General features: G+C 46.7%; 1 protein-coding gene across 3 annotated transcripts in view; it reads right to left on the bottom strand.

The window, feature by feature from the left end:
* Positions 1-308: 308 nt before the first annotated feature.
* ETS1 (ETS proto-oncogene 1, transcription factor) overlaps positions 309-11,607 on the bottom strand; it is a 129,174-nt gene continuing 117,875 nt past the window's right edge. For all 3 annotated transcript variants that reach the window (XM_059930066.1, XM_059930067.1, XM_059930069.1), the window contains 2 exons: positions 5,300-5,418; positions 309-4,106 (listed from right to left, as the gene is read on the bottom strand). In XM_059930066.1, the coding sequence (XP_059786049.1) occupies positions 3,891-4,106; positions 5,300-5,418 (335 nt within the window). In that variant the 3' untranslated portion in view covers positions 309-3,890. The remainder of the gene's footprint in view (positions 4,107-5,299; positions 5,419-11,607) is intronic.

Below are 11,607 nucleotides of genomic sequence, written 5' to 3'. Positions count from 1 at the left end.
TGAGTCATTAAAAATTTTCTTCATGTGCCTCTTAGTCCTCCAGACACGATCAAAATGCGGTATGATGAGGCCGGGGACATTCCACAAAGGATGATACCACCTATTTCTAATTGGGATGTCACATTACACTTCCCCCTATTCCTATGATAGTTCTCACTTTGTTAGGAAATCTTTATCTGAAATGGTGTAGAGCAAGTGAGATCAGCAAGACGGAGTTGCGTTCCCTCCTGTGCTTGCCTCTGGTTGGTTAACCTGTCCTGCTTTCACGCATGAACCAGACAGGAAAGACTGAAGCCAAACCCACATCATTATGAATGAATTTCTTTGCTTTTAATCTCACACAGTTTAAAATACAATATGAAATCAGGCTACAGTATATAAAAAATTCTCCAGCAAAATGATGTGCCAGCATCAGCTACTAAAATAAACAAACAAAAAACTCCCCCATAAGAAATTTTTTTGCATTTAAAAAAAAAACACATAGAAACTTACATCGCTACATCTCTAAGCTACCTCAGTTCTGATTTGTAAAAAGCACCTGCTTTTCCTTTTTTTCATCTTGCTTTTAAATTTTCAGCTTTTAAAAAATATAAATTATATGAAAATACAAGTTGGAAAATAGTCAAACACAATATAACATCTTTTTCACCCCTATACTTCCGAGCTTAAAAAAAAAGTATTCTAAAAAAAGTTCAATAACTGAGGCAGTATTCCTGATAGAGATAATTTCCTTTTAATATATATATATTTTATATATGTATATGTATACATATATTTATGGTTTCTCGAAACTTCTTTGGAATGTAGATAAGAGTTCAACGCATTTATATAGACCCCAACAGAGAAAGCGGCATGCACAGCATGACTAGAATAGAGAAGGTGTCATTTTCACCGTGAAGATTAGGCAGGTTAATGCTCTAAAACCCAGAGTGTTCGTCTCCAAAGTGAGGAAAAGCATATCTGATCTTTGAATGCTACCTCCAATCCCCAAAGCCACAAAACCAGGGCTCTGCGTAGGGAAGTCCCTCCCCTGAATGCAGAAGGGAACAAAAGTGACCCTGAACCCTACAGCCAAAACCAACACAGGTTAAGGCATCTCCAGGAAAATAAGAGTTTCACCCAGCTCAACCAGATTTGCCCATCCTTCCTCTGAAGTTAACATGTGTTTGTTTTTTTTTTTTTTAAAGCAGAACTCCAACAATTCTGCTACATTTCCAGTGTATAAACCACCCACCACTCTTCCTGGGATGGTCTCTGGCCTTTGGACAGAAGGAGAAAAAAGCATCTGGCCAGATCGACAAAGCTGTCTGAACTCATACACTATCTACAAATAGTGAAGACGGTGCACTGAGAGAGAAAGGGCATCTGAGCAAACAAGCAGCTGAAGAGCATGAGGCAGTACTTGCTTACATCTTATCTGCGAGGGAACTACGGCAGGACTCACACAGGGGAATTCTCAGCATCAGTTTGCAAGGAGAGGTTGTTGATGAGTTGAGAAAGTGATTTTATGCCTGGCGGCAAACAAGCAGTGACCGATGCCCGGCCTTGGTCCTACTCTCACCCACCACTGAAATGTGGAAAGACTTCACAAGAAAGCCCCGGGATTATCTCAGCTGCAGTTTTGCATGTCTGCAAACACACGCGCGCACACACACACACAAACGCATGCACACACACGCGGGCGCACACACATCTTTGCCAGTGCCCAACAAAGATCACATAATCTAAGAGAAAACAATGTAGTCCAAACAGTTCTGCCTAACACTCCCTGAGCAGCTCCTAAAATATTTCGAGAGCTTCATTAAGGCACCTGCATCCGGAAGAAGATCAAAATACACAGCTGGGCTAAATTCAGCCTTTGCTTTCCAAGCAGACGCTCCGATTTCTCAGCATGAGGAAACGCGTGAATCACAGAGCTAAGTTCCTGATAATTCGGGGTCTGCAAGAGGACCTGGGAGAAAACAATCCACTTTCTTGAAGCTACGCTAGAAGGTAGTTAGTACTTCCAGTTTCTCAGCTGGAGCCCGTCCTAAATGTCTCTTCCTCTTCCTCACTGAAGCCCGAAAAGCCATCCCTCTGTCACCTTCCTTTGAATCAGGCACCTGTATAGCCGGGGAAGGGGGGGATCCTAGTTGTATGAGGCACTTTTCCTCAGTGGTCAGATGTTGGTCCACCCTCCCCAAACTCCATTTTCAGATGACCCTTTACAACACCACAGTTGATTATGTTTGTAGTTCAACTTTGGGAGAACTAAAAATAGATTTGAATCCCATGGACCACCTTATTCCTACACCCTAGCTCCTCTCCTAATAGTTCCTATGCCTTCAAGTCTTCCTCTGCAATTACTAACCTTCACTTACCCTGTGCCAGAATAACGGATCCAAAGCACGGGGCCCTCATCGCATCTGCCCTATGCACCTTGCCTGCCCACCCAGTCTCACCTGACACCCGACTCAGCTGCCTTAAACTCTTCAAAGGAAAGCCTTGCACTTCTCCCAAAGACAGCCAAGCCCCATTTTATTCATAGGCTCCCTTCATTTCCACGGCTCCTAAAACTCAGGACATCTAAATGGCTTTATCAGACGCTCTCCAACTCATGTCATGTCTGTAGTTACTCTTTCACTCACCCATCAGAAAGCTGTACATCTCTCTCTACTGAACAACAGAGTGGGGGAAAGCAATAAATGTGGGATGCTGGGAAAATAATACACAAAGGAGAAAGTACAGAGTGTTAGTTGGGAATGACATGCATTCAGGACTTATTTCTTAAGGCCTGAGGGGTAATGCCCACGCATACAGATTTTATTCCAAGTCACGTACGTTACAGGCCTAAAACCAGTAAAGAACCAGGTCAATCTTCCCCCTTCGATCCCTTTTCCATGACTTCTACAGTGCTCCTACATTTACTGTGGTCCAAAACCAGGGCTGCAAAATACATTCAGTTCGAAGACTTAATGCTTAGCTCAACGTTAAGTCCAAACTCTGAGAATCCACTAATGACAAGTAAGTAGAGGGGTGTGATCACAATTTTTAAAAATTATAGGTGAAATTCACATGCACAGTTCCCTTGTACCCAAATCAGCCCTATTTCTTCCCCCATACATCAGTCACATGAATTTGGGATCCCTGATCTCAGTGACAGCGCTTTGTCTTTCCAGTGGGGTCTATATAAACAGTTTCCTTTCACTGTGACAGAATCCTCAGCCAGCAAATAAAAACAAAATTGCATGGTACAGCAATACTGAGACCACTTTAGAGCTTAAGACGATTTTTAAGAAAAAAAAAAAATACTGGCACAAAATTTAATAGAATAAATTTTAACACAAAAACAGTTTTGGTCCCTCCCCACTGAAGTCCATCTTTGTTTGGAAAGTAGAATAAAAGGTAAATAGTCCTTGGTTTTTAGTGCATCCCCCCAAAAAAGGCTTTACCCCACCTCCCTCTTTTTCACCCTCCCAGACCTAACAACAAAAGGAAATTAATTGCCTTTTATTAGTCTCATGACTCCTGATGCATCAATTTCTTTTGCTAATAGGTCCGTAACTCAAGACACATTTTTTTTTTTATGGATGATTTTTTAAAAAATGATTGGACACGTTTGTTTCTTCCTCCCTTAAGCCAGATCCTTCAAGCTTCTAAGAAGGCCCTTGTCTCTCTCCTGAAAATCCGCTCAAGAATTTCCTGTCCCACCCACCCCACAAGTCCTGGTTCTCCTCCTCCAACGGCGCACAATTGATTATAGCTGCAGCTTACTTAGCTCCCACCCCTGAATGTAAAAAAATGAGTTCTGGAAAATTAAAAATAGAATAACAATTAAAAATTAAGAGTCCGACCAACGTGGTTGTTCTTTGAAATGTCTCAGCAGAGTTTCTCCGGCCCCTCGGTGTCCATCACTCATCAGCGTCGGGCTTGACGTCCAGCATGGCGTGGAGCTCCTCGGGCGTGTACCCCAGGAGGCTCTGCAGGTCACACACAAAACGGTACACATAGCGTTTACCCGCCGTCTTGTGAATGATGTTTTTGTCATAATAGTAGCGAAGGCCACGGCTCAGTTTCTCATAATTCATCTTAGGTTTGTTTTTCCTTTTTCCCCATCTCCTGGCCACCTGCAATTTAATTTTAAAAAAAGGAAGAGGGGTAAACATCTACAGGATAATCCAAATATACATGTTTATTTGCCTGCACCCGTCCATGGTGACCCATGATGTTCAAGAGAGGGTCAGAGATTCAGGTACATAGAAGTTACTTCTCTGACCAATCTTTTCTGAATTCCAAATCTCAAGGGTTGGGCAACCGTGACAGTGAAGTTGATTCTTTGAGTTGATGAAAACACAGTGACCCTGAACTTCTAGGGAATGGAGTTAAAGCATCTGATATTAAAAAATAGAAAAAGAAAAGCAACACTGTAGTGTCTCCTCTTACCCTGTATTATGAATAGAATGTCCTTGCTTTGAAAGCATGAAATCTAATGCAAGGGATGGACGGTTGAGCTGCAATCACACCTGCCTTTCATCAACAGGAAGCATTTTTTTTGTGCCGGGCACAGGGCTCCTCACGTCTGCCGGAACAGAGAGGGTGTCTCTCTTGTTCATTGTTCTTTATCCTCAGAATTGGGCGTGGCACAGAGCAACCACTCGCCAAGCGTTTTTGTTTTGTTTTTGTTTTTGTATTGAAGTATAATTGAGTACAATGTTGCGTTAGTTTCAGGTGTACAGCAAAATGATTCACTTTCATATATGTGTATAACATATATATATATATTCTTTTCCAGATTCTTTTCCCTTAAAGGTTATTACAAAATATTGAGTAGAGTTGCCTGTGCTATACAGTAGGTCTCTGTTGGTTACCTATTTTATAAATAGTAGCGTGTATATGTTAATCCCAAACTCAATTTATTCCTCCTCCCCTCACTAAAGCATTTGTTAATGAAAACACAATGTGCAAATTGTACCAATCTTCCAAGGCCTCTCAAATTGTCAGACCCCTTCCATATTCACAGAGTCACAAGACCAGGGAGGGTGCAAAGTCAGAGAAAGCAACTCGTGTCTACAAAGGACCTACTAGGTGCCAGGCACTTTACGGGCATCATATCAATTAATCCTGGAAAACAAATGGCCAACGTAGATATTTTCACTATTTTCCAAATGATGAAACTAAGGCTCAGACGAGGTCACCCAAGTAGCAGGTGGCAGAGCTGGGATTTGAACCCTAGAAAATGTCATCAACCCCACAGAACCCATCTCCAGAGCTCTCTCTCATCCTCCCTCAACACGAGACTCTGAAGTCACTCCCTTCTTACCTCATCTGGGTCAGAAAGCTTGAATTCCCAGCCATCTCCTGTCCAGCTGATAAAAGACTGACAGGATTTATCGGTGAGTAATTCCAGAAGAAACTGCCACAGCTGGATCGGTCCACTGCCTGGAGACACAAGCCATCGTGAATCATTACACCAGACTCTCCACACTCTCAGCAACTAATCCCATCACAGGGCACTCCCGACCCCTCCTCTCTCAGCCCATCAGCCAGGGGAAAAGGAAGGCAACACAGAGCACAAGCGGTACAGGAGGTGCTAGGAGCTTGAACGGACTGAACAGGTGAAGAATTCCTACCAAAACAGCCTTTAAGACAGAACAGCAATTGCCTTATTTGGATCGACTTAAGGGTCAGTCCATTTTCATTGCTAAGCAAACTCCAGAAAGAAAACACTCTATCGCTCCTCTGAGATATGCTAAGGCAGCATAATCTTTTTTGCCTTCAAAAACGAAGTCATTATTTTTGCCTTACGAAGTACTCAAGGTAGGAACCAAGGAATGCCTTTGCCAGTTCCAATCAGAAGTCAAAGCCCATAAGCACCCTCTAGATTAGGGAACCTCTGGCCCCTGATTTTCGAGGGAGAAGGATCACTACCCTAGGGTGATCTAACAAGGGAACAGAAGTTAGATGTTCTTTTGGTCATAATATTCCTCTCTCCCACCATCCCGTCCCCCAGGCCACCTACCGGCAAGCACCCAAACCAAGAAAGGGAAGATAAGCACTTTGGGAGGAACTAACTTGAAATCTTCAGAGGTCAGGTGAGGACTGTCTCAGAAATTCTCCATGGGTTCGGTATACTCTAATTTATACACACACACACACACACACACACACGTCTCTTGTCTTAGTCATCAACGTCGCCAAGATTTTAGTTCTAGAAGGCCTGACATACTCTGATTATCAATTTACCTTATGCTAAAAGCTTTATGCTACATAGATTTCCGTCTAGGACAGCTTTCTACTCAGAAATGACAATGTTGCCTGTGATTCCTACCTAGTTTAGGCGTGTAGCTAGAGAGACAGATATGGCTTCAATAGTCCATGACGCTTGTTACAAGTCTACACTGTGCTTTGTAACACCATCTCAGAAGCGATCTGGACACAGTGTGGCTAGGAAAGACCCAGTCCATGTAGATGAAGAAAGCCTGGCACGCTCTAACTCACACAGGAAAACTTGACTTTTTTTAGACTCTAATCCTCAACCTGAGTTTCAAATTTGTCTGATCCAAAGTAAATTGAGATTCAATAGGAAACAAGCTTTACGTTGCCTCTCAGTCTAAAAAAGAAATGTCCTTTATGACCTCTAAGGGCAAACTTTCGTTATGTCTTACACGTCTATAAGGCATGTTCACATGCACCATTTTGCTTGCTCCTACAAGCCACTCTCTACCCTCCTTATAGGCAAGGCACACTGGGCTGACTGTTTCCATTCTACTGGTGCAGAAAAAGGTGCTCAGAAAAGTGATGTGACGTTGCTCCAGGCACAATTAGAAAATGGTGGGCCTACTGCCCGGGCCTTGACTCCCAGGCACCAGGGTAACCTTGATGGACGCCTATGAGCAAAACAGCAGCTGGTTTGGGAGCTTCCTTTGAGCTCTGGAACAGCCAAAGGAAGCAGTTGCTATAGCGACAGCTTCCTAGTGGTCCCTCCTCAGCACAGCCCAAGCTCAGCAGGGAAAATGAAATATCTCTACCTCACCCTCACTCTGAGTACTTGAAACCCATCTGCCAAGAAATACCTTACACAAATTCTAGATTAAATGATTCAGCAAATGCCTACAAAATATATTAACGTTTGAGGAAACAGTCCCAGGAACTACACTGGTAAAGCCTTACCCTTCTCTGTTTCTACCCCTCGCTGAAAAACAATTTCCTGGACAGCTTGGACACATTTGCAGGTTTCTTAGCAGTTGAATAGTCACCAGCTACCACCCTCTGCCTGGAGTAATGTCCTAAAGTGACTTCCTATGAGGAATCACTAAGAAGTCATCCGGACGGACAGGAGTAAGAAAAGAGATTTCTATTAAGAAATTCTATGGAATTTCTGGTGGCAAAATAATAAGAAAAAAGCAGTTATAATAGCCCTTGTGACATAACAGGTTCCCTGAAGAAGTGGAGAATGAGTATAGATACCCACGGGATCCCTGAAATGAGACACGTATGGAAAAATCAACTACTACAGTCCAAAACTATGTAAATAAGCCAGGGAGTTCACGGTCCTCTCCTGGGTCGATACCACATACCACAGACATGAGAGAGAGCGGGGTGCTGCTTTCAGACACCTGGCAAAGGAAAATATGAACAGCAGCTATGATTTTTCGTGTACCTACTATGTACCGTAGTAACATGTGATGCTTTATAACATCTTATTTATCCCTCACAATAAGTCCATGCGTGGAGGCTGCTGTTATCGTATTCGTTTCTCCCACTTTACAGCAGGGAAAACTGACCCGCTGTGCGGCTATATAACCTGCCCAAGGCCGCGCAGGTCACAAGTGGTGTGGCTGGAACCCAGGCAGCCTGACCCCCAAATTCTTCATCTCGACACTCCACTGCCCCTAGGCAAGACCAACACGGAAGCTGGCATCTAAATTGCCCGTTGGCTGCAGTGGTCCCAGGGATCAAAGGACCCGGCTTTTTAAAAACATCTCTTCCCCGCCTCTCACAGCAAGCAGTCCAGGACACTGGGTGGCCAGTGGTTCTCCTGACAGTCGTCACTAGTGACCTTGGTGTCCACCGCCACAGGTGACACTTCCAGCCCAGGCAGGTCCCCTCGTGGTCACCATTAGTCTATGTAACTTCATTATTTCTCCCCCGACTAGTTACCTTAAAACCTCTCTCACACTACTTGTCTTAAAATCCCTTTGGGGAGACAAGGGGGCTAATTATACCAAGCTGAGGAAAGGGAAACAAATATGGGGATTCTCGTCCCCAGGCAAGTCCTGGCCGTTGGCTGGGAACAGCAAGCACAGCCCGAGTCCGGGGAGGGAGGTCCAAGGGCCACCTCCGTCCCCCACCTCGAGAGGTGCGGCCATCAAGTGGGGAAGGGGCTTTGATTAGCGTCGCCGGGACCAGCTCATGAGGAAGGAACGTCAGACAGAACTATTCCTGCTGCCACTTCCCAAACTGAGATGTCCGAGCCGCAGGCCCTGCAGCTCCAGACCGTCCTCTGTGTGCATCTGACCCCTGGTGTCTATGGATGTGGCCGAGGGCGGGGTGAGCCCCTGCATGTGGGTGTTTTCGCTTTTCCCTCATTGTGAGTCTTCCTTTGTTCATAAGGAACATAAAACTGACATCTGGGAACTGGGAGCCCAGGTCCTAGGTGTGGTGTCCTCTCTTTTTTTTTCCTATTTACAGAAGGGAAGAGGGGGGATAAATACGAAAACCAGATGCCTAAAGAAAGCACAGGCCCGGGATGGCGAGTCTCTGCTGGGCGGCACAATAGCAAAGTCAAAACAGCGGTGACGTCAGCTCAAGGCTCCTTCCTCAGTTCTTGAGGAAAAATCCAGCCAGCCCACCCAAGCCAACCGCGCACACAGGGCTCCCACCCAGGGCTTTCTGGAAGTTGCTGCTAACCCTTCAGAAAGCCCTCACGGTGACCCCGAATGAAAGGGATCCGTGATGCCTCCCAGAGGTTCCTCTCTTGTACACTTCTGCTGACACCCCGACCCTCCTTTTGGCTGTGGAGGTAACAGAAATGGGAAGGACGTGGGGTTCTTTTGCCGGCCAGAAGCGCTGGGTCAGGGCAGGAATGCGGGCGTCAGGATGGCTTGTCTGCCAGCTGGACCAGTGGACAGTCCAACGCGGGAGCCTGTTTCCACAACAACGGGGTTGTGGGAGGGCCTGGGAGGGGAAATCAGGGCCACCTGACAGGCCAGCACTTGGAGGTGGCTCTGGGATCCCTGGTGACACTGACCTCCTGGCCAGCACCCGAGTCCAGGCCCAAGGGAAGTTCTCAAGCCCCGGACTTGTGCAAACAATGGCTGAGGCTGGCCCTCCCGGTCCGAGCTCTCCCAGGGGCTGTTTCTGCATCACCTGGAGTTGGTCTGCTCAAATCCTCGGGGCCGGGCTCCATCCCGTGCCCTCCCTCCGACACGCCCTCACGTGGTAAAGCCTTTTCCTCTATTTTCCTGGCACCTCCTCTCCGCTCTGGGCCCAGGCCCACACACCCACCCAACCGGACTGTGGTCCCAGTGACCTCTGTCCCAGGGAGCAGAGAATGGTACTAAGAATAGTGCCAGTCATGGGAAGGGGGAGCTCATACACCAAATGTGACTCACAATGGTGTCCCTGTCCGGGGGCCCCGAGGCAGTCAACGGCGGCCTTCACCAGGCTGCCCTGGGGTGTCACACTTCAGGAATCCAGTGGCATCACTGGGAAACTATGCTTCAGAGCTCTGAACCGCAACAACAGAGGGGTCCCTGTTAGAAGGAAGTCTCTCCCCCAGGCGGTGCAGGAGGGAGGGCCCCTGCCGCGCTCACACCCCCCCCCCCCCCACTGCCCCGCCGTCGGCCCCCTCCCTGGCCGCAGTGGGGAATTTCCTCTGACTGCTTTGTTCTTCTCGGCTACTGGGGGGAAGAGGAAAATTCTTAGTACAACACTGACAGTCTTGATCTGAAGACTATGACACAATCTCAGAAGAGATAATATCAGGTGGGTACCTGGAGGGACCCCAGGCCAGCAGAGCAAGTCACACGAGGATGCCTCCCTCCAGAGGGGACCCTCAAAGCAATTCAAATCCAAGGCTACCGTCCCTTTTTTTGTTAAGGCAAAGCTTGTCAAGTAAAGTCTTACTCATTTGGTTGTTTATGTCCCTTCTCTTTGTCTAGGGACTGGGAGATCCCCATCTATCTCAATGAGACAGGGCTGGTTATTTAAAAGCCCCTGCTTTTTCACTCCCTTGCTCCGAGGCTAAGAAGTGAGTAACTCAGGTAAAAGGAAAGCAACAGGCTAGGATGGGATGTTAGACGCTCCAGATGCTCAGGACCGTAATTCTCTCCATGTGGCCACGGATAGGTATCTTCTCCGTTTCTAGGCTTGGGGGTTGCCTGCCATGGCAATGAGCTCGCTGCTCGTGAACCGGTGTCAGGGTGGGACTTCAGTGTTTCCTTTCCAGTTCAGCTGCAAGTTCTCACTCTGTCACCTGTGCCCAGCGCGAGGCTAACACACAAACGTGGAGCCCGGAGCAGCGGCTCTCTCGGGCAGCCTCCCATCATGCTTTGCTTGCACCAAGACCGGCTCTGACAGCTTTGTTCTCCCTGCATCTCTCTCACCACTAGAACACATGCTCCAAGGGCGGGGACTGTGTGTTGTCACTGCTGTAACCCAAAGCCTGGGACGGTGCCTCACCAACAAACACCAGCTATCAAAAAGCTATTTGTTGTTAAGTGACTCCAGCTGTTAGCTCCCTGCAAGCCTGGGCTGCGTCTGATTGACCCTTCTGTGTTCAATGCCAGGCCTGGGACCTCGTCTCGGACAGGTGCTCGGTAAACATTTACTGAACTGCATGATTCAAAACAACCCTCCTCTGCAGAAAGGTGTCAGGGTTTAAAACAGTGACCCAAACTGCTTCTCTCTATTAAACTATATTTGGGGCCAAACAATATGGGTGACTCCCAGGCTACGTTTCATCAACATGGGCCCCAAAATAAAAACGACCACACCTCCTGTCCTTTGGGGAATTCATTTGCTACTTTGAGAATCTAATCTCTGTAGCTCGACTCTCAAAGTCAAATACCTCAGTGTGGGCAGGACACCACATTTATTTTAACCTATGAAACTCTCATGGTTGGTCACCCTTGCAACAGGGTTCACTCTGCCCCAATAGCACACATCTGACAGGTGGTCCTAAAACAGAGGAACGGGACCGACTGGCCCCTCCCTTTCACCCAGGTGTCTCTACCCACAGCCAAACGATGATGGCAAAAACAGAACACTCAAATCCAGAAATGACCCATCTGTTCACAAGTGTATCTGTCTTTCAAACTACTGAAGGAGTGCCCACCTCTGGGGGTGGTGGGTCACCCCAGAGTCTAAGCATCACCCCCTTCTTGTCAACCCCCTTCTAAATTATCATTCACAAAAGATCTCCAAGTCCCTCTGTTTCCATTCAGTCCTTATGAAATGACATTTAATGACAAATTGAACAGAAAGCATCCTGTCAGGCTCTTGCCCTCTGGGCCAAACTCAACATGAAGCTGCACCGTCTTCTGCCTGAGGATGAATGAGCCAAGAGATGCACTGCTGGATGGTCTGGCACCCAGAGCACTGGGATTTTCAAAAGAAGGAAGAGTA

This window comes from Balaenoptera ricei, chromosome 8 (assembly GCF_028023285.1).
Source record: "Balaenoptera ricei isolate mBalRic1 chromosome 8, mBalRic1.hap2, whole genome shotgun sequence".
NCBI lineage: Eukaryota > Metazoa > Chordata > Mammalia > Artiodactyla > Balaenopteridae > Balaenoptera > Balaenoptera ricei.
Note: the sequence above shows the minus strand (reverse complement) of the source record. Positions and strands in the feature narration are given on the sequence as shown.